The 12415-nt window shown below is 38.6% G+C and overlaps 1 protein-coding gene across 2 annotated transcripts in view; it reads right to left on the reverse strand.

The window, feature by feature from the left end:
* Positions 1 to 9014: 9014 nt before the first annotated feature.
* The window catches only part of TSHR (thyroid stimulating hormone receptor), a 44735-nt gene continuing 41334 nt past the window's right edge, over positions 9015 to 12415 (reverse strand). Inside the window, exons 9-10 of one of the 2 annotated variants that reach the window (XM_068192682.1) lie at positions 11460 to 11648; positions 9015 to 10660 (exon numbers count right to left, since the gene is read on the reverse strand). In XM_068192682.1, the coding sequence (XP_068048783.1) occupies positions 9256 to 10660; positions 11460 to 11648 (1594 nt within the window). In that variant the 3' untranslated portion in view covers positions 9015 to 9255. The remainder of the gene's footprint in view (positions 10661 to 11459; positions 11649 to 12415) is intronic. The other variant, XM_068192683.1, reaches the window with a different exon arrangement.

Here is a 12415-nt window from a genome sequence, read left to right on the forward strand (position 1 = left end):
TGTTTGCCACTTCATTTACTATCTTGCATGTGAATTTGTTTCATATATGAGGCTTATTACTAATCCATAATAATGTTGAGGGTTCTGAATTGATTTTCATCATATGGAGGTAATTTCACTGTCACTTACTTGTTCAGTTTGCCATGCAGACTTTCTGTTTAATACATCACAGTGTTACAACAAAACTCATGGTTTGATCATGAGGCCACACTTGGGTATTTGTTTAAGGATTTCTACCTGTGGTAGCCTAAGGCTTAGCTGTTGAGGTAAGATTGGTTGCACAACTTTGTCTTAAGGCCAATGGTATCCTGAGGTGCATTGGAACAGGGGCCTGTGAGTTGAGGGAGGTGATCCTCCCCCTCTGCTCAGCCCTGGTGAGGCCACATCTGGAGTGCCATGTCCAGTTGTGGGCTCCCCAGTACAAGAAGGACAAGGAGCTACTGGAAGAGGTCCAGCAAAGGGCCATAAAGATGGCCAAGGGATTGGTGTGTCTTTCTTAGGAGAGACGGAGAGCTGGGCTCTCAGGCGTTTAGTTTGGAGAAGACTGAGAGGGGGTGTCATTACTGCACAAAAATACCTCAAACATGGGTGTCAAGAGGATGGTGCCAGACTCTTTTCAGTGATGCCCAGCAATGGGGAAATGAGCAGTGGGTAAACACCTAAACAGGAGGAAGAGCTTCTTTACAATGAGGGTAGCAGAGCACTGGCACAGGCTGCCCAGGGAGGTTGTAGAGTCTCCACCTGGATTAGTTCTATATCACCTGCTCCAGGTGACACTGCCTGGCAGGGGAGTTAGACTGGATGCTTTCCAGAGGTACCTTCCAACCCTATTGATTCTGTGATTCTGTGTGACATCTTGATATTAGTCCTGAACGTGGAAATGTGAGAAAATACCAAGAAGTAAAGTGCAGAGTTCTTGGATGATAAGTGGCCAATTAATAAGGTTTTGTCTTATTCAGTTAAACTAATCTGACAGAATTGCTTTCTGGCATAAGCAGGTGACATCTTTTTAGTCCCTGTGTAAAAGCAGTATCTTGAGACATGACTTGTGATTTATTTTTAAATCTAAATTTTGAACTTGAAACTCTAAAATAATTAGGAAGAAAATAAGTGTAGACTATACTGCCTGTATAGGTGGTGTGCTTCGGAATGTGAGGATTTTGAAGTAATTTTTTCTCTACAGTGGTGTCAATATATAAGCAAACCAAGCCTTATGAGGAGTGGTGGTGTTTTGTTTTTTTCCCCTAGTATTCAAGGATGGAGCCCCCTCCTCTGCACCCCAATACTCCTCTTTGCTCTCCAGCTCTTAACACTTAAGGAAATCTAAAAAACCACAATACTGCTTTTTCCATACAATTTGCCTTACTTGAGAGGGAGTTGGAGTTGATTCTGTTTACATAACTATTTATTATTAAAAAATCCACTGTTTTTCCAAAAGAGATCAAGCTGTTGTAGATTGCATGCCACTTACCATAAGCAACTGTTGTTTTGGCCAAATGTTTTCAAAAGTACCCTGATAAAAGAGGAGACAAAGCAGAATGCTGACAAATTAGTAGCAAATTTAAGTTACAACAAAAAAAAGGCTAGATTTCATCTGTGTGAGAAAATATGAGTGTTATTATTCTTAATTGAATGTTAATTGTGCTTTCCAAGCTGTGGCTGAGCAAAGTATTTAAATGATTTATTTTTTTGCAAAATCAAGTATATTTAAAAACACATAATTTTCTTCTCTGGTTTTGATGTGGCTTAATTATTGTCATTGCAGAGGTATGAAATGATAAGAATCTTGGGATATTAGCATACCTTTCAGTATATCATCATTTATTTTTAACTATACATTATTCCTTACAACTTATCTTAAACTGCATCAGCTTTTGAGTGTGTATTGTTTTTTCTAATGCAGACTTCTGTTTGTAGAATACTCTGTTAAAGACATGCCCCTTGTTTTCAGAGCAGATTTCAGCACTTTACCACTAATGGGATTATGTCAAAATCTAATCCTTTCAGGGGTAAGGACATCTGTGGTACGCTTAGGTGAACTACAGTTGAACCACGTTTAACCTTCAGTGTGGATATATAACATTAAGAAAATTTGGTTTTGGACAATTTTTTTTCTTTAGAGTGAAGACTTTCCCAGCTGTTTTTGTGTGAAGTGCCTATGTAATTACACTTTTTTACACAGTATAAATGTGTATACTCTTGTGTGACCTGAAAGAGGGTTATCTGAAATAGATAATATGGAGAAAGAATAAATGCAAATAGTACTTTATATTACAAATTATTCTGAATTGCCCATTCACTTCCATAGGTCAAAAACTGCTCTCTGAAGATGGATATTCATGAACTGCTATTTTAATATGCTTTTTAATGATAGCTGTTTTAAAAATACATCTAGTTTTTGTTTTCCTTTTTAGTTCAGTTTGGTGAATAAAAATTTATTGAAATTGAAAGCATGGTGTTCAATTTGGATAAGTATATTTCAGTAGCAAATTCAAACCAAGGACTGTCATAAATTGTAAAAATAATAAATGATCTCGTAACAGCAAAAAATGTTATGTGGAGATGTGTGATTCTGTCAAGGTAGGAATGTTTTTCCTTTGCTAGAGGAACCAAATGAAGGAGAACAGTGTTGTGGAAAAATCCCTCTAGATGTCTGGAAGATTTAGACAGTTGGAATCCCAGGAGAGTCTGGACGCTGCTTTACGAGTACTGGAGCTGCTGGATTTAATGTCAAGGTAAAGAACAGCCCTCCTTGCTTGTGATGGGAAAAAAAACATTTTGACCAGCAAAATAAGGAAGGCAGTCCTTTCTGCAGCTCTTGGCTGCCTGATTTTTCCCATTTCTCCTAGGCATCCTGCTGTGAGCCCCCTGCAGATAGGGCTCCTCATGTGTCCTGCTGTAGCAGTATCTGAGTATTTCATACAGTCTTTTTCCCTCGGAGGAACAACTGGCTGACTCTAGGTGGACTGTCTGGTTCCAACAGGTAATGTATTCTGGGTAAGAAAGTGTTATGGGAAGTACAGCATTTCTAGAAAAGGATTTATTGCAAAATTCACTTGCTGGGAATACTGCTTGTAGGTTTGTTTTGGCACGGATTGCCTTTTGTTTCAGAAAATTCAAATTGTTGCAGGATGGAAGCCCTTTCCTCCTGAGCTCACTTTCTTCATGGTTTTAATGAAGAAAAAGCATTAGTGCTAGGAATAATATTTCTGACATCCTAGTTTTTGTGGGCTGAATTTGTCTGTCTGATTTTAATAAGTAGTTTCAGTCTTAAAACATTAAATCAGCATCTAGTGAAATTCCCTATATGTTTCAAGAGTTGACAAAGGGCTTGATAAGTGTGATGGTGATGCTGGTGTTAAAAATCAGGTAGCTAAAGGTGAAGCATATTCCTATCGCAGTTGTTTTTGCATGTGTCACTGAAGTTGGTTTTGGGAGGGGACAGAGAAAGTAGAGCAGTTCTTAAATTTACCAGATCAAATTACTGTTAATCTTTGTTCAGAGTATTCTTTTAGCTTTCATTTTCTGTCCTAAATGATTTTCATGTCCTTAAACTACTTCGTTATTTCTCTCAGAGGTTCCTGTGTTGCCAGGTAGCCTAAATCACTTCAGATAGTAGGTGGGAAACGTAAAGTAATTCTTAAAATAGAGTGTGGTGTTTTCCAATAGCAGAGGAAGGGGATGTAAAAAGAAACTGGAAAGAGGAAACAGTACAGAGGAAAAGATAAAATAATGCAGCCAGCCCTTAAAAAAAACAAAAATCAAGGAGAGATTGCAAGCTTACTTTCATGTCAAAGGAGAAGCGTATGTATGAATTGAAAACCCCTTTTTCTCCCTTCTGCACATTTCATGCTGCTTTATACTGACCGTTGCAGGGTTTAGTTGGAAATCTGTTCCTGGCTACAAGAGAATTAATTTGTTGTTTCCACAGCTCCCTCTAGGCAGCAGCAGTAATCCACATATAATTTAGGGAATACTTACTACAGTCAGACTGAAACCAGCACGAATAAAGCTTTAGTACTGCTTGGTATTTCAGTGCTATCCTGCATGTGCCAGCAGCAGGCCATGAGGAAGACAGACATTCAGGTAACAACTCAGAGCCTGCAGTGGAAAGGTTTTTATTAAAACTTATGTTACTGCTCCAGTTTAATTTGTTGCAGCTTGCCTTCATAAAAGACATAAGTACTGCAGTTTTTCTTCACTTTTCAAAGAAAAGCCACAGTCATTTCAGCTGAAGCTGTGAGACAGCCAGCATGGGCTTGGCAGTCCAGTCAGTTATCAGTCTCAGTGTTAGAAACAGAGGCTCTTCAGACAGCAAAGTAGATCTTATAGAAAGTATCACAGTATATGTGAGTAACAATCCAATAGTTTCAGTCACTGTCTAATGACTGTTTAGTGAGCTCTTAGATACGGGTTGTTAATGAAGTTGATGTTTACAACGTATTTCTTTCCTTAAGAGAGAAGAAAAATAACCCAAAGGATATTCCTCATCGCAGCTGCATATTGAATAGCTGAGAACCAAAATTAGTGGGTTCCTTCTCCTTGAACCCATTATCAAAGCTTCACAAGCTTCAGTGGAACTGCACAGGTGTGAAGCAGCAAGGCTATGACTTGAGATGGCCACAAGTACAAACCCTGGCGTTGCATATAATCGGGACCTCACAGAGAAGTCCTTGCAAAAAGGTGGGGTAAGATTCAAGTTGACTATATTAATCCCACAGAAGTTGAAATTTGAACTTACTCTTGAAAGGCGTAAGTTCAGGAGGGCCCCAATGAGGTCCAAGTCAGGTGCTACAGTTCATGAGACTTTTCCACATTTTGGAATAGTTACCCAATATATTCAGAGTGGAAAGTAAATCCAGGCAGTTACAAAACTACACAGCACTGGTGTGCTGTCTGAGAACCTAGAAATTCATACCAATGTGTGTACAGGGGGGCACTGGGGGTCAGGTGTGGAATGGGAATAGGAAGTTAGAGCTGGTGGGTTTTGATTGAATACTCTGTGCATTGACCTCATAGAGCCTTCATTTGTATACTTTCACATCATGATTTCCAGTCACACAAAAATTAGTCCGGTCAGATGGAAGTGACTAAACAGATGAAAAGTATTCCAGCTTAATGGAGATGTGTTGAATTCTAGGTTGATGATGTTGTCAGAATCTCCCAGTGTGCGTCACTAAGACCTCTTAACCATCTTCTGTTCCAGGGCGTGATGAGGGCCCTTCAACATCTCCACAAAGCCTACATGTAAGTGCAGTATAATGTCATGTTTTCAGAATACCTACAAAGGAGGGAGTGCCCAAGGGAAAGGCATAATGTCCAACTAATTTTGTGCCTCACTGTCCAATTTTAATAGCAAGCCAAAGACCATTTGATTACTGAGTGGTTTTAGAGTGCAGTTGCCTGGCATCTGTTAGAAAAACAGTACAGATTATACTGCTATTACCCATCAGCCTTCCCAAAGAGCCTGGGAGGGAGGGTTTGGTTCATATTAACACATAAGCACAGGGCTTCTACTCAAATCAAGCTTCTCTTTCTAAGGAGATTTTTGATACAGATTTTCCTGTAATGAGATCATTAATACTTTATTTATCCCACAAGAAAGGAAGCAAGAGGGCATTTATGTTAATAAACCAAAATGCTGTGGTAGTGATGTGAAATTTATCTTTGATTGCTTGTGCTATTTTCAGAATCCAAACACCGATAGCAGGGCAGGGTGTGCCCTTTGACCTGTTGCAGATGATGTCATCTAGAACCAATACCTGCTCTATAAAAAACTCACATCTCTCTTTGTTGGAGAGAGAGGAGAATACCAAAGGTCACTTGAAGCCATTAAATTGCTCAGAGAAAGTTCCAAGTGTTCATAACTAAGGCCCCATCTCAACTTTACAGCTTTTTTTCATTTGGGATTATCTTGGATGTAATGAAGGATGGTTGTGGAACCCCTGAGCTCAGGAGTACTACTGCTGTTCCTTTCTATCCCTACTGCACTGTCTGAGATGGCCATTTAGGACATCACTCTCACAGCTAGTGATGGAGCTAAAAGCCCCCAAACCTGCATCAGACAGTGTGTTATGGGATAGGTCAGCCAAGGAAAACAATGAAGTTCAATGCAAAATAAATAATATTAACTTCTTTTATAGAAAAAATATTTTAAAATTTCCCAAAAAAACTTGCTGAGCCTCTTCCAATTCCAAACAAAACATTTTATTCCCATGCTTTGCATTATTTCTAAAGTATTCTAGAAAACATACATACTAAATGCCAGAAATAATACAGCTTACTGAGACGGATTTACAATAGCAAGTATTACATAAAGGTGTGCGCAAACCCAAGAACGGCTCAAGGAGTTGATCAGAGCAGGAATGGTAGAGAATACCTGTAGGATACAAACATTTACAAGAAAAGATCTGGCAAATAAATTATTTAAATTCTATTTGCCTGTACCTTTCCAAAAGCTTCTGAAATATTTTTTACCAAGTTAAATACAAGAAGGGCTATGGAAGACAAACTGGAAATATCAAACTTTGTTGCTAAAGGCAGTATCTCAGAATTCTTTTAACAGGCATAATACATATGCAATAATGAGAGACAGAAAAGTTCAATAATGTGTAAATATATCTATCATCCATTAGTAACAGCAAACACCTGCATTAGTTTACAAACAACATATGCCAGTCCAACATACCACATCTTTCTGAAGTCCTACTAGTTTCTGTGAAAGAAATGTTCTTGTTTAAGATCCATGTTAATTTTGAAAACACTTTTAACATAAATTTTGATTTAGTCTTTCCTTTCTTTCTGAAAAAAGAATAAGATTTAAGTTTAGATTTTTCTTTTCCATTGGTACACCTAGTGTCTGTGAAGTCTGTAGGATAAATGTCCATTAGAGCTTGATTGTCTTTGTTGCTGCTGAGATACTAAATAAAGGCATTCAGGAAACTGTTTCTCCTTTTAAAGGTTATTCCAGTATCAGAAGGGTGGCAGAACCTGGCAGGGGGTGTATTGCATCTGAAAAGTCCCATGTTTGTATGGGACTCTTGAACATATGGGCAGAGCATTACAAATGTAGCTGTTTCAAGAGTAAGGAATTTTGCTGATCTGCACACTTAAGAAGTTGTCTTTGTTTCTGATGTAACACTGGGTGACTCCAGATTACAGAAAAGAAGGTAATAAATTATTATTTGCATGGATTTCAGCAGTTTTGCTTTCAGAGTTTTCTGAGAATCAACCTAAAATGTAAACATGCCTCTGCCCCAAAATAAGCAGCTAAATTTGTCTATAATGCAATATTGTAGATTTTTTTAAATTGTATTAACATTGATAGATTATTTATTTTTTGTAAGACCATCTAATGGAATTCATGAATCTATACCCTTACTTCTGCTCATTGAAGCAGACTTCATTTATAATCAGAAATGCAAAATCGAATTGAGTTTTAAATATTTGGAAAATGCAGAATCAATAGAGTATGTACATGGCATCTGCAATCACTCAGTTTCCAGCTGTAGTAGCCAGCAGTTCAAAGGGCTCTACCATTATGGTTTCTTTGGATACTAGTAGCCCACATTATATAAGCCCTTACTATTGTCTGATCAATTTAATTATAGTTCCACAAAGACTATAATTCCATGAAAACCAGCATAGCTATTACAAAATTAATTTAAAGGTACCTACCTGAAGGCAAATATTCACACAATATTTTCCATTCTTATGCCAAGGCTTTCAAACAGATGAGTGAAATGATCCATGGTAACCTTGGCAGCAGTTCTGCAGAGCCAGTCTGTGGAGCTGGCTGGGACCAGGTATGATCCTGCCAGCAAAGCCAGGCACTCAGGCCACTCAAGTGTTAATGCAGCTGGTGCAGAGCAGCTCCTACCCCGAGTCCTGATGTCTGCAGGAGGTGGAGGGCCAGGCCTCTGTTCATTTGTTTGTGGTGTATGAATAAGCTGAGCATAGCCAAGCTTGACCTTGGTCTGCCCCCATCTAGCAGCAGGCAGGGCAGAAGGATGCTTTAATGCTTCTACTGGGGGTTGTTCCTTGTGTCTGAGCATGGATTTCCTTAAGCACACTGTGGAGGGCATATGTCCCAGCTACAGCCAGCCTGTGGTCAGCCAGAGGATAACTGTGATTCTTGTAGTTGTGCTGCAAACGTTATGAAGGTCAGATAACAGATCTCACTACAAGACAGATGTTCTTAAAACACATTGGAGGAGCTAGAAGTCAGCCTTCAATGCAGTAAACTGTATGGCATGAAGGAACCTAAAGGCGTGATCGACTCCCTTGGTCTAAGTCGAGGTCTGAGGCGGCTCAACATAGAAAGTGCTAAAAGGAAAGTTCTACCCTGTGAGAGAGAGATAAGAAAGCAGGAGATGCAGGGTGTTCAGAGCAATAAATATGCTCACATAAAACAGCACTGAAATATGGTAACAACTGGATCAGTCATCCAAAAGACCCAAACAACCATCATTAACTTGACTGGGTAGCCTGGTCTTCAAAACAAATTCAAATAAACCAGCTCCGAAATAGATTTATCAAAAAGTGAGAGAGTGATAGTAACAGACACAAATGCCCTAATGTAGAAACATTACCTGATATCTTACGAGCAGCTGCAAAATCAGTGATAATTTGCCTTTTACCACTAAAAGGCAGTATGAAGCTTGTTTTCCCACCTCACCAAACTAAACCAAGAACAGCAAACAAAATACTAGATTTTTTTTCAGGTCAGGATGATAGAATGAGAATAAATCTGTTTCATTTTTAGGTATGGTGGAAGTTTTAGAAATTTGCTGTTAGAAAAAAACAACCTTTTGACGTGTAGCTGTCTGAGAGCTTCAAACTTTAATTTACTTTGTCAATTTTTTTTCAGTCATATAACTATGCCTGAGTCTTACTGTTGGGCTTCTTACTTTCTTACTTTTTTTTTTTTTTTTTAAGATGAGAATATTTTATATATATATGTATATATATATATATATATATATATATATATATATATATATATATAAAATTTTCCTATTTAGGTAAGCATTCACATCTACTTCTAGAATTATCATCAGGACTATGTCTTTTGCCCTCCACTGATAAGAGGTTCAAATAAGTGGTTTGTCTGAAAGAAGACCACTTCAGAGGTACTTTCAGCTATAGCAAAGCCTAACCTAGGGGAAAAGGATATGATCAATATTGTCTTCTCACTTGATTCACTGTATGCACAATCAACTCTTGACCAGGTTTTGGCTGTGATACTTTGAGATGTTAGAACTCAGTTTGCTTGCACTCTTCCATGAGAATTTGGTTCTGCATTGTCACAGAAGGAAGGTAATCATTGACTGGGTCTTGAATGCTTGTAAGAACCTGACCTATCCCTCGGCTGATTCTCTGCCCATAAGACTCACTGCTGTTTTTGGTTGAGACTGTCTGACCTCTGTAGACTTGAGCCTGATGCTCACATATACCAAACTTGCTTAGCAGAATAAACACATCTCTGCGGAAAGCTTTGGTGAAAATAGCATAAAGAAAGGGGTTGGCACAAGAATTGAGTGGGTAGAAAAGTACCAGCAGAATCTTGGAATTGGAGACAGTTATCAATGGTTTGTTCATAATGGCAGATAAAGCATGGAAAGAGATGGGAGCCATGCACAGAAAGTCTGTGAAAATCAGCACAGCCATCCGCTTGGCAATTTTGGTGTCTTTGTCCCCTGACTGGTACTGGGGGTTTCGCACAGTCGTGTAGATTTTTATGTAGCAGGCGCAAATGATGACAAAAGCAATAATGTTACACATTAAAACGAAGACAATGTAGGCTTCAGCCACTGGTGTTTCAGTGTCCATAGGCAGGCAGATGCTGACTTTGCTGTAGCTGCTGACACCAACCAGTGGCAAAAGGGCGAGCAGGATGCAGGAGAGCCACCCTCCCAGCATGATGAGCACGGCGTGCCGCAGGCGAATCTTCCGGTCGGGCCGCATGGCAAAGGTGATGGCGTACCAGCGCTCCAGGGTGATCACGGTCAGGGTGTACACAGAAAGTTCACTGGCAAAGACCGTGAAAAACCCAGCTGTGTTGCAGCCAGGCCCGGTCTGCCACTCTATGGCATGATTATAGTACTCTGACCTGGTGTAGAGATCCACTGAAGCAATCAGAAGGAGGTATAACCCCATGCAAAAGTCAGCAAAGGCCAAGTTACACATCAAAAAGCGAGGTACAGTCAGTTTATAATGACTGGTGAGAAGGATGAGAAGGACAAAAATGTTGCCTAGGATGGCAAGCAAGTTCACAAACCACACCACAATCCTCAGAAACTGATATCCCATTATATCCTCACAGGGATTAAACTCATCAGGCTCTGGCGTGCATTTTACGTCTTCATTGCCTCCACAGACAGGATAGTCATAATGACTGTCAAAGGTCTGGACATCTTCCATTTGAGGGTTCTTGAGCTCTTTGCCAAAGCCAAGATTTCCTTCTCCATGCTCTTCCAAAAAAATGTAATAGTGGGGATTTTCATGAAAGCTTGTGAACTTGGTGTTTGTGTCATACACACCATCGATTTGGTCTGTGTATTCTTCTGCATAATCTTTGTAAAATGGGTCTCTGAGAGTACTGACTGATCTCTTATGAAAACTGTGGCTGCTTTGGTTACACATCAGGTACTCCAGGATCCTGAAAGAGTAGAGGGGGAAAATCACTGCTGGCATTTACAGTCTGACTGGTGCACAGCATGTGAACAAAGGGAATGCTTCAAAAACAATTAATCCTGAATGAAAATGTACCTATAAAAATGCGATTGGATATATTTTTGTTAACAGATCATAAAATGTATGATAGCTTTTCTGGGCTATTTTTATTTAACTGTATTTTTAATTTTATCTCTAGTAGTAATTTCACCTGTTTGACATCTATAATCCATCTTCTTTTTTGAGATCTACATTCTTAGTAGGTAAGAAGACATGTATCTACTATTTATAACTTCTTGGATAATACATACAATATTACTTTATTTTTCACTGTTGCTCATGATTCAATTTCTCCCAGAACTTCCATCAGTCTAATTTCTGTTCAGTAGTTTCTTTTCAGCTAACTAGCAGTGCAGCAATTTGGAATTCTATACCTTATGGTGTGATGCAGCAGTATTTGCAGTCAAAAAAATTTCAGTAGTTAACAGCTGTTCAGTTAGAAAACATGAGACTTGAGGCTATAACCTCTCCAACACTTTCTTTCCAGGCCTTGCTGTAGCGCGTTACCCTTTTCTTTTTTCGTTCGCTTTAATTCTGGGCTCAACAAGAGGAGGAACTGCTGCAAAAGGTCTTAAATTCTTCTGCCAATTTGCAATTATAACCTCTTTCAAAGAGCATTGTCTATACCTAGAAAAAATTGTTACAAAAGTGCCAATAGATATATTTTTATAAACATTGTCTTTACGGATATATTTAAAAAATAAATGCCAGATAGTGAAACTCACCCACTTTTTTTTTTCCAGTTCTTGAAAGCACAGCAGTGACTTGGGTATGATAGGTCAGCTCGCATTAGCTGAAGAAATACCTTTACAGCTGGTAATTTCTTTAACGTCCACGTATTTTTGGCCATTAGTTCTTTTAGGCTTTCCAATCCTTTGGCTGGAAGGTTGGCAACAGCTGTTCTGGAGATGTCCCTAAGAAAGAAAAAGATGACTAGATCAGATTTTTTTTCAGATTGTTAATGTTCTTCAGGAGTTTCATAGAATTCTATAACAAAAATAAAATCCTGAGGAGGTGGGGATTTCATATTGCCTTGCTAAGTTCCGATACCATTCGAATTCAGGTAAGGCTGTTCATTTCTCTATGATTTTCACTGTCTTTTAAAGCTCTTGTCTTTAATGTCTTTTAGCACAGAATATGTATTATAAAGAAATATCGTGACTTTTAAAATTACACCTTTAAAGCCAAACAGATACATATGCAACCACATATTTTTAAAAATCCTTTAAAGAAATCACATCTTCCATTGAAAGAGTTATATTCCCTTAGACTTCCTTAGATTAATTTTAACCTATTGGCACACTTCAATAGAAAACATTGCAATTCCTAAAAGAATATTCTTTATATACTGAAATTAAAATCTTCTATTGCAGTCCATCCTGAATCTCTCAGAAAACTGAGTATTATGTTTGTTGCTTTCTACTTGTCTGCTAAGGTGGACTCATGAAAGAGATGATGCACAGTTGATGGGGAAGGTGGCTTTCCTTTCATACTGCCAGGTGAGTGTCACCTGGTCCTGCTAGTGTTTTCTACTCAGTTTTTGCTTTGTCCCAAAACCTCTTCTAGTGACACTTGAAGTTAAGATGTTTTTAGGGTTACAATCTGTGAAGAAGTAAACTTGTAAAAAGAGTTCTTTGTTTGAGCATTGTTTTATCATGAATGCCCTCATAATAAATCTGTT

Source organism: Anomalospiza imberbis, chromosome 6, assembly GCF_031753505.1.
Source record: "Anomalospiza imberbis isolate Cuckoo-Finch-1a 21T00152 chromosome 6, ASM3175350v1, whole genome shotgun sequence".
In the NCBI taxonomy this organism is placed as follows: Eukaryota; Metazoa; Chordata; class Aves; order Passeriformes; family Viduidae; genus Anomalospiza; species Anomalospiza imberbis.